This window comes from Adelges cooleyi, unplaced genomic scaffold (assembly GCF_023614345.1).
Source record: "Adelges cooleyi isolate 19-005CV unplaced genomic scaffold, UGA_ACOO_1.1 ACOO_flye_CR_arks_rails_tigmint_CR_PRNA_30, whole genome shotgun sequence".
NCBI lineage: Eukaryota > Metazoa > Arthropoda > Insecta > Hemiptera > Adelgidae > Adelges > Adelges cooleyi.
In genome coordinates, this window is record NW_026095971.1 from 20,926,275 (window position 1) to 20,941,304 (window position 15,030).

Below are 15,030 nucleotides of genomic sequence, written 5' to 3' on the forward strand. Positions count from 1 at the left end.
AGGTTGGAGACTTCAAGTAATACAACTAGGTCGATTTTAAATATGTTGTTATAGTTTTCGAATAGTTTCTTCTTTAGTACATTGGTGTATGATTGTAACTGTTTGAACAAGCATAGAAAACAACACATCAAAATAGGTTGTCTTTTTATTTTCAATAAATAACACAACTTAAAACGTGTTTTCAATACGTTTCCGCTAAAGAAAATGAATAATATACAATTATTTATAAAAGTAATTCAGGGCATAAAATACAGCCTTGCCTATCCAATATGAATTGGAAACCCAAAATTTTGGCTTCTGGTTAAAGAAACCTGTACAGTCCAAACTAAACACAGTAAGAAAATATTATATGTAAGTGAGTGAGTACAGTAGTAAGTAGTAGTAGGTAGTGGTAGTAGTATATTGTGGGTAAGTAAGAGAGGTTCGCAGATAAAAATACAAATATCGAGAAAAACATTGTACCTAATGACAATTATTTGCTTAAAAATTAATTTTTAGTTTAAGGGTTGATACGATTAGAGTTGTCTACATAAATGTATTGCTTTAGTAACCCATGTATCGTTGTTGACAATGTAATGAAATATTTTCATTGCCTGTTTACTCACTCGCACATATTAAATGTGTCCTGATTTCCCCTGATTTTATGGCTATTCCCTTTGTGAATATCCGTCGATAGCCATACTTAAGGTTAGGTTACTATTTGTCTTACAGACTATTAAAGGCAGTAGTTTAAAAAATATCTATGTGCCCAGATCGTATGTAAATAGTACATCCGATTCGATAACATTTTCAAGTTTTGACAATTTGCTATGCCCTTGGAATTTTTAACGTAAAAAGTAACACTAAGATATGCACAAAACAAAAATGTGAAATTCGAACATTGACAATTTTATATATTGCTTTTGTCGTTAGAACGACGTATTTTTCTGCTTGAATTTATGAATATTTATCGATGAAAAAAAAGTGTACTAAAACATTCTCATGTGTGCACAAGTGCCGAAATTGTATGATTTTCGAAAATATTTTCGATATATTATAACCTTTAGGATTTTCTATACAAAAAGTTTTATCAACAAAATTGCACATGTAAAAATTCCGAAATTTCGACAACTCACCGGGAGAAAGGCTGAAAGTTTTTAAAATTTTGTTTGGCGCAATTTTAAGATTTAACAACTGAAAACTAGCCGCTAAAGATAGGTCTAACAAACAACATATAACATGTGTAGAAAAAAAATATCGATACCTAAGCCCTTAATAGTAAGCCTTTTCAAAAGGGGAGAATTTCAAAGTTATCATTTTTGTTACTGACTTACTCACACACTCATCATCAAAAAAAAACACTTAGGTAGAATCGTTAAATTTGGCACAAAGGTAGGTTACACAAAGTGTAACTAAAGGGGAAAATATGAAAGTTGCAATTTTCTCAAAATTATTTCTATGCATAAAACATCATAATCAAAATATTATGTACTCACTTAGAGTTACGCGGACGATAGGAAGGAGATAACTCAGAATAAAAGAAAAAAGGTTGAGATCCCTTCCCAAAAAAAGTAAGCCAATCAAAGTAGTGGAATTTCATTGCGGTCAAGTCTGTTTTAACCTCATTCAGAAAGGTCATGTTTCATTCGGATACTGGCCAAGTGTTAAGCAATACAAATAAAAAAGCAGTATAATTGCTCATAAAAGAGTGAAGTGAGATTATGAACAAAAGAAATAGCATACTTGGCCACAATGTAGATACCACTACTTTAATAGAATGACTTTTTTTGAGAGGGGGTCTGGAACTTGACTCTTTTTCACTGTTAGGTTTTTGTTGAAGATTCAATAATACTTTTTAAGTTTATAAAACGAAAAAAAAATTCTAATTCTAAATGACTATAATTTGCGGTATGACCGATTCGAACCAAATATACTCCGTGTTATACTTTGGTATGCATATTTGTCGACTTTAAGTAGTTAGTAATGTTTTAAAATAGATTAGACTCAATTAATCATTGGTTTAGTAAAATGTTGCCCGACAAGGCACGACAGATAAAAAAAAATTACCTTTATTCCCAAAACATAATATGAATTATAGCCGCTAATATAATATGTGTAAAATAATAAAAAATCGTATAAATAGAAGAAACATATTTTCCTTTTTCGTGTGTAAAAGGATGTAATGCAAAAATATGTCATAACAAAAAATAAAGCAAATGTTTAATTTTAAACAACATCATACAGTGCATAGAACAAAATAATTCGACTCTCATGATTAAGTTTTGTCTTAATATCATATGCCAAGGGTTATTATGATACAAGAGAAATAAATTTGTCGAGAATGGCTATTAATTTTGTAATTTTAGCATATTATGTTTAAACATAATACTACAGATAAACATTGAAAAACCAACAAAATATCGTAAACACTTTCCCCATTAAGAGATAGAATTTTTTTCTATATTTCACTTTTTTAACCAAAGTTTTAGGGATTGAAGTTTGAAAGGCATCTATTATGGAGCTCTACCATTTACAATTTTCTCAAAACCATTTTGTCAAACTTTATGTTTATTGAGGAAAACCCCCCGAAAAAGAGGAAAATCACACTTTGATTAAGTAAATTTCTAGGTTGCTACGTGATAGTGAATGAACAGTAAACAGGCAGTGAAAATATTTTCATTCTACTGTTAACTACGATACATGGGTTACTATGGCAATACATTTATAAAGACAGATGCGATCAGCTCTAATTGTATCAACCCTTAAACTAAAAATTAATTTTTAAGCAAATAATAATTGTCAGTAGCTGTAGAAGTCCTACAGCTGCAGTTCCCTCAAGAAATGTCACTATCTAGATTTTTTTTATCTTTGCCAAAACATATTGTGCTTATTTTATTTTGTAAGCAAATATATAAACAGTATAGCACTAGTTACTAATGCATGACAACTGAGATAACTGATATTCTCCTACACATTTTAAATACATATTAAAACCCAGAAATTCATAATCTCGATATTTGGTGGCATGGAAGTTAAATATATGAATGGTGTACCATTCCCTGTTTCTGACCTATTTTCTGTAAAATTAAAAAAAATACATTTACACACCTCACTAAGACATCGGTATGTTAGTATGGATTTTATACAGCAAATATACTTGAGTGCTTTTTTACATAATTGTGCAAATAATGCCATAACTAAAAAAATTCAAAGATATCATATTTTATATACTTGTGTATTCGTATAATATTCTTCGTTTTTTTCAATTCTATATAAACCAGGTATTCAAAGACGGTAAAATTCATTCGTTTTGCCTCGCAGTTTAACTTCAGATAATACTTAATAGGCAAGCACAATGTTTTTAAAGTTCTCTCTTTCGTTTCTATTTTTTATCCTAGCGGTTGGCTGTATGAATACAGACCCATATCAACCTGAAGGAAAAACTGATGACGAACCGGAGGATTTTACGGTAATTTATACTATTTTGTTAAAACTGTTATTATTTTTTTTCAATATTTTTCTAAATCATTTTTTATATAATAAAATTGTTTTCCTAAATAAACATTCTCTAGGAAACTATTATTGTTTTAGCTTAAAGACTTACAAATAAAATTATAGTCATAAGTACTTGTAATCAAAATGATTTTCTAATATTGTTTGTTAAAAAATGGTTTTAATATACCTATTAGATTAAACTTAGAGTCGCAGCTTAATCATTCGAGTAAAATTCATTAAATATAATAAATGTTTAACCCAAAAATTGTATACACTTTACTACTTTGTAAATTACTAAGTATTAAGTTCCATCACTCTTTGATTTAATAAATTAATTATTAGTATCCGTAAATCCGAAGCATTTCTAATAAATGCAAATTTTTGTTAACTTAAAGTATACGTTTTGGTTGTATTAAAATAAAAATGAAATAATTCCAGATTCATTTTTATATAGTTTTTTTTTTTATTTTATTATTAAAACATTAAAGCTTATATAATAATGTAATTTTATTTTAATAGCTCAAGTATTTTTGATTTATTTTATAGCAATTTTTTTTAATATATTTCATTTATATTATATAAGTCTAATAAATTTATAATTTTTATTTTTTTATATTTTAAATATCTTTGCTATATAATGTTACATACGTTGTATTGCTTTTCTGTTTACTTTCTTATCATCTTATTTATATCATTATTATAATACGATTACAACAGCGTTCAATAAAATAATTTTAATAATGCTAATACTTGGAATACTAGCTACTATAATTTAAATATTTTCTAAATTCATTAAAAAAAAAAAACAACAATTTTTTTGGTATATTTTTTTTTGAATCTTATTAGTAAAAAAATACAAAAATTAAAAACTTACATACTCCCCCCCTCAAAAAAAAATACATAAATCAAACTACACTTTTGCTTCTATTAATTAATACCATTTATATATATATATATTTTTTTTTTTATTGATTCTGAATTATCAGGTATTTATTTAGGTCTAATCGTATTTAAATTTTATAATCAGACTTTTTAATTAAACTTTGTGTTGATTAACAATTTTCAGATAGTAGATGAGGCGTTCGCGAATGCTAAAAACTGGGTAGACTTGTACAAAAATAGAACAAATGGATATATTACACGTTATGATTATTACTCGTACATGGGTGACATCAATGAAGAGTGGGATTTTATAAAATCATACTTAGAGCCCTATATGCTAGAACATAAACAATGTGATTGTTAAAATTATTTACACACGTTGTATGTCGTTTGATAATGTTTTTTTTAGCTTCGATGCGAAACTGTAAAGCAGTATAATTGGTTTTTAAGAAATAATTTTCATTAAAAAATACCATATAATCTGTAATATACTATTAAATGTGGTGAGACCCAAAAGTATTCTCAAAAAAAATTAAAAATTAAAAACATAATGATCGCCCCTTCGTCCGGACACAAATTTAGACAAATAAAAACACACTATTATAAAAACAATATTTTTTCAGATGCACGTCGAAGCTAAAATAAATTATGTCATTGACAACTGCAATATATCATGCCTCTATGATAACATATATTATTTATAATTAAATTCAACGCCTTTGTTTTGTTTTAGTTACCATAATTTTATCAACATTTCGTGATCTTTTTAAATTGCATTGCAAATCCTCAGAAGAGCCTTTTGCAGTAATTGCTGAACGAAGAAGAGTCGCAACGAAAAATAAGATAGGAACTAATAAGGAATTGGATGAATACTTTTATAATCTGCAGAGGGATAAGATGATCTAGACGGAGATGTCTGAAAAATTTCATTCTGAAAAATAAATTAATATGTCTAATAACGTTATAATTTTTTTTTTAATCTCTTAAATTGTTATTAAAATTTTTTTTTCAAAATACAATATGTCATAACGACTTTAATAATTCCAAAATCTCTGTTTCTTTGCAAATAAACACTTATTACTTATTACTAATTGTGTAATATTATTTTTATTTGTAAGAAAAAAGATGTAAAATTTCATTTTTGTAGTATTACTATTGATTTGATGTAGGTACAAACATGCAAGTACTTCGGTAAAACAAAATTCAAATAAACAAATTCAATGAAATAAATTAGTTGTAGTTAAGGTTAATCAAATAATTGTTATCAGTAGGTATGAATATAATTGTTATCATACATTTGTATGAAAATTCTAACTAAGTTCAACTTAGACCGCCCGTTACGGTTAAATATTTATTTAACTTCTTAATTTACTTCAACTTTTTAAGTCTGATTTATGTAATTAAGTTTTTTGTCAGTGCAGCAAACTTATTTATTAAGCTATTATAACAAGCGTTCGCACAAACTAAAAAAAAAAAACAAGTTCTAGTGAAATAATGTTATAAGTTGAAAATGATTTATTTGAAAGCAGTATTTTAAAAAAAAGAAGCAGATATGCATACATAATGTACTTCACATTGGACTGGCAACTATACAACCACCTAATAATTATAATATCGCCATGAATTGTGTTAATTATCGTTATTTATTATTATGAATACTACAAGGGATAAATGTTTTTGTCACCCTAAGGTCTAAAACCTTCTGCCGGGCAGACCATCATTATGACTCCTCATATGGGTTACACGGTTTAACTATGGGTAACCTATACTTTTAATTGCATTATAAATACAAGTGGCCTCTAAGATTTTTGACTCTAATACCCCATAATAGATGTTTGGCGTTATAAAATCGAGATTAACTGATAATAATATATACTGGTCTGTTTGGACATTTACATCAACTAAAATAATTGAGAAAAAAATATATACTAAGTACAAAGTACATCAAGTTTTCTGAAAACTATGTTTATAAAAATGTTTTGACAAAGGCTGTTAAACATTTAAAATAAAATTGGTCGTTAAGTAGTTCAAGTGATATCTCGTTTCACTCATGTCATCCCAAACCAACTCAAAAAACCAACAGCTAATGGCCTAAGTTGCTGCAGCTCGTACGAAAAGATATAAACTGAAATAATAATATGTTTTTCAAAAATACAAACATTTTCGTTTAAATGATAATTTATCAAAATTTTGTTTATTAATATGTCAAGGGGTTGACTTTAAAGTTTTAACTATAAATTATAGTCGATATTTTTGTAAAATGTTCTCAACTAACAAGCTAAAGACGTATAAACAGATATTTTACCGAAGCGTATTTTTCAATTGAAAATCTATTCATTTGCTGTTAAAACGAAATTCTTTATGTGTTTTCTGCTGTTTTAGTCGTTTTACTTGTACTTAATTGTAAATTTTTCCGTCACTTTACTTTTGGGTAGTCTTCATTTAGATAAGTACATTCCATCAAATACATGTTGTACTTAATAATGCTAGACCTATTGATAAGTTGCTCAAATTTGTTTCTCTTTAAATTACTAATTAAATTATAGTAATTTCGTTTATAGTATATTTGTCATAAAATTCGTTTATTTTGAAACATTTTTAAAAATAATAACATTATTGTTAGACATATAAATTTATTATAATGTTAGACTCTTTAGTCAGGTTTAATTTTTTCCCTCTATTTTTCCGAAGTTTTCTTCTATTTTATTTTTTAATTATTAATCTTCAATCATGAAATTTCTTTAATTAACTTTTCTATCGTTTTTTCTTTCCTAAACTCAGCGAATTCTTCGACGGATAAGTCGTATTTTCTACAATGGTTCATAAAAAGTTCCTTAAATTTTTGTGAATCTATCCAACATAAAGCTAAAAAAACCAAACAAAAATGTTGAATTTAAATATAAACAATATTATATGTTATTATTTGGGTATGCTGTCACTTCAGTTGTCGACGAGACAATTTATTTTAGCAAACATATTATAACATTATTATTATATTATGTAACGTGTTAAATAATGTTTACCGTGGTTTTCCGTTGGATGAAGTTCACGTACCATTTTATCCACGATACTAAGCTCGAAGTCGTTATCAGTCATATACTTGCAAAATTGCCACGTTGAAATACGTACAATACTGTCATTTATTTGGTATTTGCTTTTAATCCAATTTTTACAATCCTTGAACGCCTCTCCTATAGTCTGAAAAAATGTTTGTCAATGCAAATTTAATTCCATAATAAACCCGGTCATCAAATTTAAGTACACCTAGACTTAAATACATGTGTAACTCTTGTGCTAATTATTAACAAGCAATACAAAATAATTAATTTTTCTATTTATTTATTATAAGTAAAAATATAAATTAGTTTTTTGCATTTTTTTGGAGGAGAGGGGGATGTAAGGAAATTAAATGTTTGTATTTTTTTACTAGTTGTGAAATAAAATATTTATTACTCGGATTCGAAAAAAAAAATTAACCAAAAAAATGGTTGCTATGTTTTTTAAATTAATTTAGAAAATACTACTCTAGTAGCTGCAGATATCCTAAGTGCACGTCGCATTATTACAAGCTTTAATGTTTTATTGCCTAAATTAAAAAATTAAAATAAATTTAAAAATCATTTGATTGAATGCTATAATATAACATAGGTATACTTTAGTTGTTTAAAATAAACAATTATTATTATAAGCTTTAATCATTACCCAGTTTTTAGATTGCAAATCTTTAGCCCATTCTTGTACGGTAATTTTTTTACTCTTGCAAACGTGTTTAAAAAGGCCAACAAATTCTTCTAAATTTAAAGGTTCTAAAACAAAAATATACAACAATTTTAATAATATATGTTATTTTAAAGACATGGTGTGGTGCAGTGGTCACCTCATTTGTCGATGAAACCATTTATTTTATCTAAAAACGTACTGTTTTTACAATGATGTGTTTTTATTTGTATACATTTTTTTTTTAATCGTTTATTAAGAATTGATTGTGTTGTTAAAAAATATATATAAGATACATACTTAGGTATTGTAATCTATATAAACATGAATGAAAATACCTACTTTCTTAAAACCAACTGCTTTTCAGTTTCGCATCAAAGATAAAAAAAATTCTATGAAATTATATATAACGTATAATATTACAGGTAATGTTTACCGTCTTCTTTTCCTGCTTTCTCTATGAAGTAATCATTTGCGATTTTATAATCCTTTATGGACATACCCATATACATCACACAATGACCCATTGTAAAATTACTATGTTGGCACTCCAGGAAATTGGTGAACCATTTTCTACAATCATTGAACGATTGTTCTATTACCTGAAAATTAATTTAGAAAATATTTTAGTTGTTGTAGCAGCAGTGAAGTATTTAGGGGGAGGGGGACATCAGATTTTTACACAGACCATCTTCTGTTAATGAATCGATTACCAAAATAAATTATAAAGATGTGTACAGCAATTAAAAATTGAGGATTTGAAGACATATACCCTTATGTAAATATTGCCCTAAGAATGTATCTATGTTGTCCCGTATCAAAATCTTCAGAAAGGTCATTTAGTGCATTAAATTATGGAAGCAAGTCCTTTTGTGTGAAAAAGTCCTAAGTGTAGTTGTCATTTAAATGTAGTGTAGTATGTGAAGTATGTACTTATTTTTCTTTGATATATAACCATAAATGAACCATTTAATTCGTAGTCACTCTTACAAGCTTTAATGTTTTAATAATTTTATTGATTGCTATAATATAACACAAGTATACTTTAGCTGTTTAAAAAAATAAATTTATTACAAGCTTTAATCTTTACCAATTCATCAGATTGCAACTTTTCAGCCCATTCTTGTACGGACATTTCTTTCTTCTCGCAAACGTATTTAAAGAGGTCAACAAATCCTTCTAAATTTAAAGGTTCTAAAACAAAAAATATACAAACATTTTTAACTTAAATATACAATGTGTCCAATATTAAAATACTAATCGATTTTTTTCCAAAAATTAGTAATCCAATCAAAAAGTTGTTTATTGGAGAGTTTTAGAGTACAAAGGGGGACGTTAAAAAAAATATATATGGTCCAAAATTCAAAATTGGCAAAAAACATATTTTTTAAAAGGAAACAATAAATGTTTTACTAACCAGACAAATGTTCTTATCAAAACTAACAACTTTTGTAGGAAAAATTTTTCGGTAAAACCCATAATTTGTAAATTAACTAGTCTCTTAGCTAATTTTAGTTTTGTTATTTTATTTTTATGGTAACCGTGTCATATGTTGTAACTTTGGTATTTGTGGTAATCATTTTTTTGTCTTTGTGATACACAAAAAAGAGGATAACGTCAACGATAAAGATAATGATAATGTAATACCTAGTAATACTAATGGTAAATGTCAGTGGTCACCTCAGTTGTCGATGAAACGATTTATTTTATTTGAAAATGTATTGTTTTTACAATGATGTGTCTTTATTTGTCTACATTTGTTTTCTTAATCGTCCGTTAAGAATTATTTGTGTTGTTAAAAAATATATATAAGATACACGCTTAGGTATTTTAAACTATATATATATATATATATGCAAATGAGAATACTTTCTTAAAACCAACTGCTTTTCAGTTTTGCATCAAAGAGAAAAAAAAATGTTTATGAAATTATAATATAACGTATAATATTACAGGTAATGTTTACCATCATCTTTTTTCGTTTTCTCTTTGAAGTAATCATTCGCAATTTTATAATCCGGTAAGGTCACAGCCATATACAACACACAATGGCCCATTGTAAAATTACTATTCTGGTACATTAGGTACTTGGTGAACCATTTTCTACAATCATTGAACGATTGTTCTATAATCTGAAAATTAATTTAGAAAATATTTTAGTTGCAGTAGCAGGTGGTTTATGCCAAGTACACGTCACATTATTATAAGCTTTAATGTTGTATTACCCAAACTAATTTTTTAATGAATTTTAACATAATTTCATCTATTGCTATAATATGACAAAAATATACTTAAGCAGTTAAAAAAAAAAAAAAAAGTTATAAGATTTAATGTTTAATAATAGTTTCTTAGGTAAGAATGACTATTTGGGGTTAATTTTTCCTTTGTACTCATTTTATAAATGATTCAGCAAAATATTGTCAAAAAACTAATAGTGTTAAAATAATAGTATGTATTACCTCATCTGAACCGGAAGTACTAGGTTGGTCCGGGTTCATACAGCTAGCCGCGATAGTAAAAAATAGTAACAATATTGATAACTTAAAAAGCATTGTGGTATTCTATATAAAGTATAAACTGAAGTCAAACTTTGAGATTAAACGAACACCGTCTTTAGATGCCTGTCTTATATTGACTTGACAAAAAAAAACTAAAACTATACGAGTTATGTGTTTGAATTTTTTATATGTTGCATTATTATTTAAATTGCATATTTGCACAAGTATGTATCGAAGAAGTGTGCAATTTTTTTTTTAATTTCACAGAAAACTGGTTAGAAATTGTGTAATGCAACACCATTATATAAATATTCAATAAGCTTCCGTGCCATCAAATATCAAGACTACGAGCTTCTGAGTTCCAATATGTACTTAAAATGTGTAGTAGAATATCAGTAATACATTGGTAATATAGTGCTATACTTTTTCATTTTTAAAATTAAGAAAACTCCTCTTAAGAGATTTTTGTTGATAAACATTCCTTTATTTATCATTTCGCTTAAATTTTGGTTTTTTTTGTGTTTGTGTGAGCACTTATTATAATAGCTTAGAAAATCGAAGGTTGTACTAGTAATTCATCATACATTGACAATATTCTCGAATCAGATATACTTTTGTGGGATTTGTACTGATACACATGTGTCAATGTCTTTATTCCTACTGCGCTGTATCATTTGATGATTTACAAGACAAAATATATTGAACTTTTTCTTAAGTCCCGTGTGAAATATACAGAAAATGCCTTACTGCTTATACTCGTATACCTACCATTTGTCGAATAAAAGTTATAGTATTAAAAATATTTGTTTTTTATTTCATAGTGCCCTAACACAGCTTAAATGCTAAGTGGCAACATATGTCTATCATTAACTTTTTAAATTGTGATTCACTGATAATAATGTATACTGGTCTATTTGGACATTTACACCAACAAAAATAAAAGTTTTCTGAAAACTTTGTCTTATAAAACTTTTTTGACAAAGGCCGTTAACGAATTAAAGGAGGGAAACATTACAAATACAAATTACAATAAAAGTACAAGTTTATTATGTTGTGTTGCCTATTTGTTTGTTTTTAGTCGGTTAAGCATTTCTGGTCTTTCTACACTTGTATATAATTTGTTTTGCTCATCGACATTTTAAAATTGAATATTTTATCATCTTAGCTAATAACTATTTTTTTTTTAATTTAACATTAATTTATTTTCCAGTATTTTTCAGTATAAAGTCACTTTACATAAATATGTGTGTAGGTATGTGCTCTAAAATACTTACTTATACTTATTTAAAAAACAACAAATTTAATAAAATAGGTCAAGTCATATATATGTACTTGTAATTTCCCTCGCTTTAATATGCCTCGTCCCTATTATAGTCCGACCCTACTGTACTGGCTATTTAAAGAAAAATACTTTATCAATTAAAATCGATGCTGAAAGTAATTACTGACTAATATATGCACAGCTCTAAGCCAGAAAAAAAAACAAAAACATAGTACAGAACTAAGGTCTGAGTTTAAATATTAAAAAACATCTGCTGTGACTCTATTACAATAACAAGTTCTTTGGAAAATATTTTTTTGAACAGCTATAGCCTGTTTGTCATAAAAAATATAATAACGAAAAGAAACAACCAAATATTTTACTTCCAAACCTTCAAAACTAAGAAATAATATAACATAAAAAACACAAAATGTGTTTTCATAACTAATAAAATACATCTATATATATTTCAAAATTTAAGATATTTTTCCTGTGGTATCTTTATATTTATATATATATTATATTATATGCGTGAATAATAAAAACATATTTTGTTTTTTCATATTCGGTTATAAAACCTAAAACTAAAAAGAACATAGTCTAAATTCCGCGCCGAAGTAATAAATTCCGCTGTATAAATAAATAAACGTAGTTACACTACAAAAACCTATTAGATTCTGATTTTACAATCAACACATAAGCCCATCCATAAGTCACAAGGAGAACATTTAGTTTCAAAAGCTGATTATAGTCTAAGAAATCTGCCTGCACGACAATTTTAGTAAGTATTGCTATCAAATTCTAAAAATTGTAATTACCTACAACTAAAACGACATGAGCTTAATCATCCAAAAGTTATAGTTTAAAAAGCAGTAATAATGATTTTTTATAGCTAGTTATTTTTTAATGGATCTTAACAGCGTCCATTAATAGCATTTTGGAGTGAACTGTTTTCTTAAATTATTTTTACTAAAACATTGCTTTTTACACAATCCACATTTTGGAGAGAATTCTATAATAGATCTAAAAACTACAAAAGTGAAAACAATTTTATTTTGTAGTCAACTAAATTCTGCATACTATACATTTTTAAAATAGCCAAAACTAAAATTGAAAAATTAAAAACGAGTTTTTTACTCTGACATTATATTAAAGTAAATTAATGATATTAATTAAATAATTATATTTAATTTTAATTTTTGTAATATTGAAACTTTTTGACTTATGATGGAAATTCTAAATCATTTTGCTAAATATTGGATTTTTGAAGTGGCCAAGTCCACTTGTGGTGGAGGACATATAAATATTAACCCAAAGTTTGTATACTCCAAGACTCTAAATTTGTGAGGTTTTATGAAAAATATTTAAAAATTGTCTTATTTTCACAACTCTAGAATATTATTTGAAAAGATAGTCATTTTTTAAATTTATCATAAAAAAACTGTCTCCTAAAACCAAAGCCTTCTCATCTCTGCACCGGAGACAACTTGTGACTAATATAAATTGCTATTGTGTTTATTAAAATTTGCAGATAAAAATGATTATTTTTTGTTTATTAATATCATTTGTCTATGCAAATGATTCGGAAGATGAACAAGGTAATTATTTTATTTTTACAATCACCAAATTAAAGAAGTTAAAATTGTTTTAAAAAAATATAATATTTCACTTTTTTTACAGTGCTATATAGGAAGCAGGTTTTCAATACAAGTTAGTAATATTTTTGATTTATAAAAAATATTTTTTAATGATTTTAAAATTCACTGTTTTTATCCATATTTATTCAATTTATGTATTACAGATGCAGCCGTTGAGCGAGCTTTTAATACAAATATTACACTTACATTCGATCTTCGTAGAGCAAGTAAAATATATTTAAAATTTACACGCTAATACATCAAAGTGTAACTAATTGTCAAGTAAATTGTAAATTAAAAGTATAGTTAAGTTAAATGGCTTAAATAATGGTTCAATAATATTCTTAACATTTATATGGTACCTAATTTGATTTTATTTCATTCGTTCAGTAATATAAGAAATCTTTTTTTGTCTATTCTAGATGGATTGGAATTTGTAATTGAAAAAATGGTTAATGATGACAGATATTACAAGGAGTTCGGTAACCATAATATTAATAATAATAAAATAAAGAAAGATAAAAGTAGATAATTGTTTTGAAAATCATATTTACGTAATGTTAATTTCAGCCAAAATCAATTTTATGATCGCTGTACCAGGTAATAGTTTTTGTTGAATTTTATGACAATATTTCTTATATTTCATTTCTTTTGAATGTTCTAAGTTTCTATTTTACATGTTATTTTGTACTTTGAGATTGGTCTTTATGTTAATAGTGTAATATAAAATTAAATACAATATCATTAATTAATGTAATGTTAATTTCAGACAAAACGGAGATTGTCAACGATATACCACCAAGTAATAATTTTCATTGCAAATTATGGAAGTATTTCCACACAGTTGTTTGATATTCTATATAGACGCTAGATTTTTATTTTATTTTCAGAATATGAACACCTGTCTGTAATGAAAAGTAACTACATTTTTATATTACATATTTAATATACTTCACGCACATTCATTATTTATAAATACTTTGAGAACAATCTTACATACCTATTGACAAATACCAACAGGACATATTGGTTTCAATCATAAAAAAATATGAGGTATATTTTAATGTATTTTGTTATACATTTTAGAATCCATACATTACCAGGGTATGATGCGATTTAAAATAAGAAACTCGGTATTAGGTAATTTTACAATTTTAGAAATCGATAATTATACTAGTTTGTAGTTCTAAAGAAAAACTATAAAATAATCCATTTAATGCTTAATGTAATAAAGCTATAATTAATACTTTATGCTTAAGCTTTTGATGATCATTCGAAATATAATATAAACTGTTTATTCAAATGTTGCTATTAGAAATAATTTAACATTTATACAAAAAAAAAATCGAGTTCTGCTTAAATCAACTCTGTCTTAATATATTTCAAATTCAGTTAATTATGTACATTTGACAAATTGGGCTCGAATACACAAAAAACCTTGTATCGCCAGAGGGAAATCATTATACCAGTAATTTAAATGTATCCTGCATTAAAATGTACTCCACCTTGCCCTACAGCGGGCTTTATTAACTGCATAATGATTTGATGTATTTGTTACAGG

General features: G+C 26.4%; 1 protein-coding gene and 1 long non-coding RNA gene across 2 annotated transcripts; one reads left to right on the forward strand and one right to left on the reverse strand.

The window, feature by feature from the left end:
* Positions 1-7,115: 7,115 nt before the first annotated feature.
* Positions 7,116-10,681, reverse strand: LOC126838923 (uncharacterized). The gene is made up of 7 exons (XM_050573716.1): positions 10,533-10,681; positions 10,040-10,205; positions 9,164-9,267; positions 8,510-8,675; positions 8,059-8,162; positions 7,411-7,554; positions 7,116-7,221 (listed from the first exon to the last, which is right to left on the reverse strand). Exons 1-7 carry the CDS (start codon positions 10,623-10,625, stop codon positions 7,207-7,209), a joined length of 792 nt encoding a protein of 263 aa, XP_050429673.1. The 5' UTR covers positions 10,626-10,681; the 3' UTR covers positions 7,116-7,206.
* A 3,210-nt stretch (positions 10,682-13,891) lies between these two features.
* LOC126839176 (uncharacterized) lies at positions 13,892-14,271 on the forward strand. Its single transcript, XR_007685801.1, has 3 exons — positions 13,892-13,951; positions 14,040-14,069; positions 14,239-14,271. It is a non-coding gene; the product is annotated as an uncharacterized LOC126839176 (long non-coding RNA).
* Positions 14,272-15,030: the final 759 nt, after the last annotated feature.

Coding starts and splice junctions, on each gene's coding strand:
- LOC126838923 (XM_050573716.1), bottom strand. CDS start 10,625: ATGCTTTTTAAGTTATCAATATTGTTACTATTTTTTACTATCGCGGCT. Junction 9,268..10,039: donor GAAAACGAAAAAAGATGATG/GTAAACATTACC, acceptor TTTTTGTTTTAG/AACCTTTAAATTTAGAAGGA. Junction 8,676..9,163: donor AGTTGCAATCTGATGAATTG/GTAAAGATTAAA, acceptor ATTAATTTTCAG/GTAATAGAACAATCGTTCAA.